The following is a 7,685-nucleotide window of genomic DNA, read 5'->3' as shown; positions in this document are numbered from 1 at the left end:
ACCGCCTTGTCTCCTGTGCTCCCAGCTGCCGTGCGAGGGCAGTGTTGGCTCGCTGTGGTGGGTGCCCGTGGCCTGGGGTTGCTCCCTGTCCCCAGGATGGCTGCTGGGCAGGGGCTGGCTGGGCTTGTCAGATAGTGGAAGTGGAGTGATGCTGCAGTGGGATGTGAAGACCATGAAAAGGGTTGGTTTTGTTTTGTTTTGTTTTGTTTTCCCCTGCTGGAGATTGAAATTGGATGTCTCTGATTGTCTGTGTGAGCCCTCCTGCAGCCTCCTTGCTGTGCTGATGGAAACCAGGCTCTGGTTCTCTGCTCCTCAGCAGAAAGGGCAGCACAGAGGACTGGGGAAAAATGCAAAATACGTTCAATGGTTTTATGCTTTGGAGATGTGATTGAGCCGAGCGGGCTGAGGGTGGAGGAAGAGCCTCAGGGCTTGGGTTTGCTCTATTTTTTTCTCATTTTATTTTTTAATTTATTTCCTTGTATCCAATAAGAGGTGGCTGCAGCTCTGCCAATGCTGAATCTCACTTTGCCAAGTGAGATCTCTTATCCTTGCAAGCAGCCTTGGCTTTTTTCCTAAGTACCTCAAAGCCCCCTAACATGCTTTTACTTAATTGTTTTTTGAATGTTTTCCAGGATCTGCTTCCTCAGCAGAGAGCACCAAGAATGGAAGCACAGCTGCCCATGCAGGGGAAAGCAGTGACCGCAAGGCAGGTGAGGAGGGAAGAGCTGGCTTGGGGGGATGCTCCCCTGCCACAGCTCAGGGCAGCAAGGTCTGGGGGCACAATGATGAATCCCAGCTGTGGCCACAGAGAAGATTGAGCACAAGTGTCTGAGCGTTGCCTGCAGTGTCTCCTCCTGGCCTTGACACCTGTGTGGGCAAATCTGCCTTGTTCACAGGACAGGGGAGGAGCTGGGTTGCATCCCACAGTGGTCTCGTTCATAGCACAAGTGAGTGTCTGGGTCTTTGTCTCTATCCAGTCAGCCCTGGAAGGATCTGTGCCCACCAGTTTGATGTTCTCATTGAGTCAAACCTACCTTTCTAATGGAAGGAATTCCCCCACAACCCTCTTCACCCCCTCCCCCCCCCCCCCAATAATTTCCACCATTTGCTGGATGTAAGCTCTGATCCTCACACAAACAGCTGGGCTGGTATGCAGGAGCACTTGGAAGAGGAAAGGTGAACAGCTGAGGGAGTTTTTGGTTTGACACATGTCATGCAGCAGGTCAGCACATAGAGCTGCCCAGCCCCTCACTTTGGGATGCTGCTCCCAGCCGAGGCACTCCAACCAGGCTGCTCCTGCAGGTCAGTTATGGGCCATGAGAGCTTTTGTCAACGTAGCTGCAGACTGAGAAAAAAAAATCCCTTTTTCTTCTTGATTCCTCTCCTTTCAGCTGCTGGTGACACCATCAATTCCCCTGGTTCTCTGCTTACTATAAAATCTTTTGGGGTGGTCAGGACCTGAATTCCTCATGCAAAAGAACAAACAGGCAAAAAAAAAAAGGGAACTTGACAAGTAAGGATGCTTGCTTGGAGAATACTTACTGATCCCCACCCCGAGCTTGTGAGTGTTGTGAGAGCAGTAAATGTGCACTTCTCCCAGCTGGAAATGGATCCTTCGTGGGGTGAAGCAATACAGGTTGGTGTTGAAGAGGTGTAGGGTATGGGACTGCAGTTTGTCCATTGTGCCAGGGATGCTCTTGGGAAGGGTGCTGGTGGATCCAAGTGGGGATTGTGAGAGGGGTGCAAAGCCAGAGAGTGTGGATTTATTTAAAAATAAATAAATGCAAGAGTGTTCATCTGCCCCCTACCTGCAGTGTCACCCTGTGCTTGGAGGTTGTGCCTACAGGCTATGGTTTGGGAACAAGTCTTCTCTTTAGGTGGGTCTCCAGTCACGTGGCTCTGCGAGCACAGAGATTCAAGGGAAAGCATTGGGAGCATTACAGCTGAGGGGCCGTGTGCTGGACAGAATCCTTCCACCTGAGCAGTCCTTGCAGGAGACAGTCTGACCCGGGAGCCGGCAACTGGGCTCAGCGGCTCCGAGTGTTGGGAGAGGATCAAAAAGCTGCCCCAGCTGTAAATCTCTCACCTGCCATCTTCCTTACCGGAGCTTGTGGCCATTCCTCTGAGGTCGGCCCCGGGTCAGGATTTCTCCTGTCTCTTTAGCCCCCAAACCTGGAGATTTTTGTCTTATCTTTGACGCCATCTTGACACCGAAAACAAATTATGACCCAATTACCCCTCCCGAGAGGGGCTGGGGCTACCTTAAATGGCCACAACTGTCAGGCGCTTCCTTAAGAGCAGGTCATTACTGGGGTGCAGGCTGGGGAGGGGGCAGTGACAGGATGGGGGGGGGGGAAGGGGTAAAGGGGACCCTCCTCTTGGCATAGGGTCCCCTCCTGCATGGAGACATCCCATCCTGTGCTGGCTGAACTGCATTCGACCTGCAGGCCAGGGCTCACCGCTGGTGGGTGCAGGCTGCATGGTACAGGGGCTGCCCCCAGCCCTGCCCTGCATCACCATCCCCATCACCCTGCATCTGCCCTGGCCCTGGCCGTGACCTTTGGGGGGAGCTGCTGCTGGGGCTGAGGTTGATTCTGCTGCAGCGCAGGTCACCAAAGCCCTGAGTTTTTTAAAAAATCCTTTTGCTTTTTCTCTTTCAGTGCTCTTAAAGCACAGCTCTGATGCCCTGTGTGCCCGTGTGCCTCTTGCTGCAGGCTGCAGCAGCGCTGAGCTGAGTTCCAGCCTGCTGATAATACCTACAGGTTCCCCATACATCTCCCTGTGCTGTGCTGCTGCATCGGTGCCGCTCCCCTTCACACACTGTGCACAGCACCCCCTGATCTCACCGTTTTGCTCCAGGTCCCCTTTTGCTCCTGGCTGAGCTGGGGTTGGGGCTGCAGTTGGGTGTTTCTTTCTTACTTTTTTTTTCGTCAGATTGGTATTTTATTTGGCTCCATACTGTCTACTGAGCTGTCCAGCGTAACCCTTCCGTCGCTGCTTCTGAGATAAGAGCGGGCTCCCTGGAGATCAGATAAACAGGCCCATAAATACCTACAACAACAAGGAGCGGGGCAGAAATATGCAAAAGGACGAGAGGACTCTTCCAAGCCCCAGAGATGCAGGAATGGGGTGAAAAGGACCCGACAGCACTGCTGCCTAACTCCTATCCCTGTGTCTGGTCAGGGTCTGCTCCGCCATTCCCGGTGGTTGCATCCCAGTGGAGGCACTGCAGCACGTAGGGTGCTGCCCTGGGGCGTTTGCTTCTGCCCGAGCTGCCGAAGCCCCGTGCTGGGAGCTGTCGTGTCCCAGCAGCACCAAGTTCACGGCAGGGTCGAGTGGGAGGTGTGCCATCAGGTGGCCAAAAATGCAAAGCTGACGGCCCAGCTGCCACTCGGTACGTGTTGCTGGGTGGGAAAGGGGATGCTTGAGGTAGGAGCTGCACGCAGCTGCCTGCCCGCTGTCAGGACGTCCCGTAGCTGCTGTTCCCCAGCTCAGCAATCCCTGCACGCTGGGCTGCTCGCACACACACAGCCCATCTGCACCACAGGAGCACAGGAAACGTGTAGCATTCGTTTTTGTGATCACTGAAAAATCTCCTTGCTCTGGACGTGGAAACAGAGAGCATTTTTACTCGGAAATCCACAAAGACATAAGGGAGGTGTGCGTGGCAGTGATGTCCCAGATGCTGTCTGCCAGTAGGCACTGCGCTCACAACAGCAGTGCTTGAGGAGCTGCACCGACAGTGCTGGGCATCCCACTGCCAGAACTGGAAACCCACGGGAGAAACAGCAGCAGAGGTTTTTGGGAGGGCTGCAGGCACAGTGTGCCCAGGCTGCCGGTGATGGGAGCTCAGTGCTGGGTCCGGAGACACTGCTGCACGACCCCTGTGCAGCACAGCTGTCCCCGCATCCATCACCCTTCCTCCCCCAGCTCACACTATGGGGCAGCCCCGTGCGATGCCTTATGATGAGGGAGAGTGGCTGGAACGTGTGAGCAGGAGCTCGGGCTGCACCATCAGGGCACAGAATGTCCGGAGTCAGCTTGGGAGCGTTATAAAGCAGCCCTGTAAAGAACGGTGAAACTCAGCCTTAAATAGGACACTGGCAGCCACTTTTCTGTACATTTTCTTTCTCTTTTTTTTTTTTTTTTTTTATTTTATTTTTTGTAATTCTTTTTGTTTTTACAGGGGCCCCCTCCCTGTTTAACTCACAGAACCCATGCCACGTGGAACTTTGTATAAAAGCAAAGCAGCGCAGCGGGAGGATGGCTCTGCTCGGGCACACAGCCGCGGTGGGGCTGGAGGGGCCGGGGCTGCATCTCACAGCCCGCTGCTTTCCTTACACCATCCGTACCCACAGCGCGGCCATCCGGATCCGGGCACACGCACAACGTGATCCTTAAACCAGCGATCCTCATAGGAACATTTGCGATTTATAGGTGTTGCATCTTTTTTGATTTACTTTAGTGAAATAGAAGCTAGAGTGTTCCCCGCTAAGCCCTCGTATTAACCCTACAATGAATTTACGCCGTTCCCATCCTGGTTTCGCCCCGAGCAGCCCAAAGAGCCGTGTCTGAGAGGCTGCAATGAGGAGGTTTGGGGTTTTGTGGAGGGCTCAGCCCTGCCATAGCGCTGCGAGGAGCTGTGCGGGGAGCTGCCGAGTGCGGAGAGGAATGGGAACCGCAGCGCTGCGATGGAACGGAGCCCGCGGTGCCGCCCCGCACACAGCGCTGCGGGGCATCTCAGAACCACGCGCCGGGCGGGGGCTGCAGGACGGGGAACTGCAAAAAACGCCCCGCTGCCCCGTCCGACAACCAACGCCGCGGTTCTGCAGCCGGCGGGGAAGGAGGAGCGGGCGGACCCGGAATCGTTTGCATAAAGATTAAATTTTATTGTTATTAATTTTTTTTTAATTATTCCGGTTTGGGGTTTTTTTGTTTGTTTGTTTGTTTTGTTTTAAATACGTGGTGTGGCGCGCCCGGTCCCTCGGGAAGTGGTCATGCAGAGCTGAGGTAGAACGCCCGGCCCAGGCGCGGTCCCGGAGGCACCTTAGGTAGTTTCAACGCAGTCTCTCGGCCGCGGTCGGGGTTTCTCCGCTATTCCAACAGCGAACGAACAACACCGATCCCACCCGGCCCGGCTCGGGCGGGGGCTGCGGGCGGCGGGGGGAGCGGGGATGGCTTCAAAACGGGGACGGAGCCCGGGGAGAGGGGGAGGGGGGGGGGGGAACGGCGACACCCGGCCCCGCTGTGCCCCCCCCGCTCCTCCCCGACGGCATTGCACATGGAGCGGGGCTCAGGGGTTCAGTTCCAGAGCCCAGACCTGCTGGGGCCAACCGGTGCGGCCCTTCAGCTTCTTCTCGCCGTGAGCCAAAGGCTGCGAGTACACCTCGGGCTGCTGCGGAGAAAAGAGCAGTGAGGAGAGGAGAGCCGGGCCGAGCAAAGCGGCCCTTAGCAGCCCCGGGATAGGGAGCCTGCGCTTTTCTCCTTTTTTTCTTCTATGATTATTATTCGTAATATCACGGTTGCTGTTAGTGTTATGACTGCCGTTATAGTTATTGTTGCTATTACGGTACGATGCGATCTGTTCCTCCCGAAACGGACGGGGGAGCCGCGGCCACCCCGCTCCAATCCGGCCCGGCTGATGGGGAAGGAAAGACCGCCGCGATGTCAGCCCTCGGGCCGCTGCCCCGCGCAGACCGCGCGAATCCCGATCTTTCCTCCACCGAAATCCCCAACGTTATTCTGTTTCTTTTTTTTCCTTTTCTTTTTTCTTTTTTTTTTTTTTTTTTTTTTTTCCTTTTTTTAAGGGGAAAAGCAATTCCCCAGCAATGCCGGGAGGGTTTTCCCTCAGCCCCGCCGCTCCCGTCGGGCAGCGCAAGGGAAGGGCCGCGGCCGCCGCTTACCGTCTCCCGTTTCCTCTTGTTCTCTCGGCCGTCGGCCTTCTTGAGCTCGGCCTTGAAGCCCTCGGGCTCTCCGGGCTGGCTGTCCCTGGCCAGCACCTCCATCAGGTAGGCGATGTAGCTGGTGGCCAGGCGCAGCGTCTTGATCTTGGACAGCTTGGTGTCGGCGGGCACGTTGGGGATGCACTCGCGGAGCTCAGCGAAAGCGCTGTTGATGCTCTCCGTTCTCCTCCTCTCCTTTTTGGGACCCCCAACTCCTTTCCTTCTCCCCAAACGACCGCTGAGCGCTTCCAGCCTGCCCGTTCCTCCGGATCCGAACTCGGCGGGGCCGTACGCGGTGCTCTGCCCGTGGAGCTCCGGGGTCACCTCGGCCGGGTTCAGCACCCAGCCGGGGAAATAAGCGCGCTCCTGGTGGCAGCGAGCCGCCGGCCCGAAGAGGAAGGGCTCGTGCAGCATGTGATGATGGTGGTGGTGGTGGTGGTGCTGGTAGCCCCCCACCAGGTTCATGGTCCGTCGGGGCCCCGCGGGGCTCAGCACCGCGCCATGGCCGAGCTGCGCTGCGCTCCTCCGGGCGGGCGGCGGGGCCGGGGCTGCGGCGTTGGAGGCGGTGGTGCCTTTGGGCTTTGGGTTCTTTCGTTGTTGGCTGGGTTGTTTTTTTTTTTTTTTTTTTTTTTTTTTTTTTTTTCTCTTTTTTCCTTTTTTTTTTTTTTTTTTCCTCTTTTTTTTTTTTTTTTTTTAACCCTTTCTGGAGCTTCCCGGCTCTGCCTTTATATAGGGCCGGGGCTCCCCCCGCCGAGGAACCAATGGGCAGGGGAGGATGCTCGGGGGCCCCGGGGGGAGCGGAGGGGCGTTTTATTCGGTCTCACACCTCCGCCGTTCGCTCTCCTCCCTCCCTGCGTGGAAAAAGAGGCGAGCGGTGACCAAAGGGGGACCGCAGCCTTCGTGATCCCCTCTGCTTCCCTGTCCTGGGCCGGGATATCCGCGCCCCCTCCCAAGAAGCGCCCGTCGGGGGAATGGAGGCGGCTGCGGGATGCGGCGGGGCCGGGTGGGCACAGCGGAACACAGGGGGCTCTGCTTCCCCAGAGCCAAAGTCGTGGGGAGGAAGGGGGGAGGGTAGGACGGGACAGGACGGGACGACACCCGGCCCAGTGGGAGCGGTGCTGCCAAGAGTGCTGCAACGCGGGGAGGAGGGTGAGGGGACAGCAGGGAGAACCCCTGGGCTGTGTGTGTTAGGATGGTGGTGCTGGACCCTCAGGTTGTTGCGTGCGAGCCCTGTATGCAGGGAGCATGTTGCACATCCGCAATCAGCAGGCGGATGTGCTGCATAGATTTGTGCAAGTGCACTCGGGGAAAGCAACATGTACAGCACTTGCACACGAACGGGCACACGTTGTGCGTGCACCGCTCACACAGCTGGGTCACATACACACTTAGCTGCAGCCATGCGCACACCCACAGTTAACACGCTGCACACACACATCGTGCCATCACAAACGTGCTATGTGGCCTGCATGCACCCACCGTGTGTCCTGTGCACAGATACCTGCACTCTGCATGTGCGTTTACACATATTGATTCGCACGCATACACACGTGTGCACACCCATGCACGGAAAACACACACCTACAGATATAAATACATAGAAATTACCCTGTGCATGCACACTAACACGTTTCTAACAGGGCAGTGGGCGCGTGGGGACGTGCCCTGCATTTCTCCATCCCAAGATGGGGGGCTCCCAGTGCTGCTCTTGCACTTCCCCCATCCCCAGGCTGAGCCCTGTTG

The 7,685-nt window shown here is 56.8% G+C and overlaps 1 protein-coding gene across 2 annotated transcripts; it reads right to left on the bottom strand.

Annotated features, from left to right (window-relative positions):
* Positions 1 to 5,245: 5,245 nt before the first annotated feature.
* HAND1 (heart and neural crest derivatives expressed 1) lies at positions 5,246 to 6,442 on the bottom strand. Of its 2 annotated transcripts, none has more exons than XM_042826543.1 (2): positions 5,904 to 6,442; positions 5,246 to 5,395 (listed from the first exon to the last, which is right to left on the bottom strand). In XM_042826543.1, exons 1-2 carry the CDS (start codon positions 6,405 to 6,407, stop codon positions 5,294 to 5,296), a joined length of 606 nt encoding a protein of 201 aa, XP_042682477.1. In that variant the 5' UTR covers positions 6,408 to 6,442; the 3' UTR covers positions 5,246 to 5,293. The 2 variants fall into 2 exon arrangements, with proteins under 2 accessions (XP_042682477.1, XP_042682478.1); XM_042826544.1 differs by having other exon boundaries at positions 5,246 to 5,392.
* Positions 6,443 to 7,685: the final 1,243 nt, after the last annotated feature.

This window comes from Centrocercus urophasianus, unplaced genomic scaffold (assembly GCF_019232065.1).
Source record: "Centrocercus urophasianus isolate 14NV4802_14NV808 unplaced genomic scaffold, USGS_Curo_1.0 seq_26, whole genome shotgun sequence".
In the NCBI taxonomy this organism is placed as follows: domain Eukaryota; kingdom Metazoa; phylum Chordata; class Aves; order Galliformes; family Phasianidae; genus Centrocercus; species Centrocercus urophasianus.
The sequence above is the reverse complement of the archived record's forward strand: the minus strand, read 5'-3'. Positions and strand labels throughout refer to the sequence as shown.

Excerpts from the sequence above, each read along its gene's own strand:
- HAND1 (XM_042826543.1), bottom strand. The coding sequence starts at position 6,407 with ATGAACCTGGTGGGGGGCTACCAGCACCACCACCACCACCACCATCAT. Across the intron at positions 5,396-5,903 it reads ACAAGAGGAAACGGGAGACG|CAGCCCGAGGTGTACTCGCA; the intron begins GTAAGCGGCGGC and ends TTTTCTCCGCAG.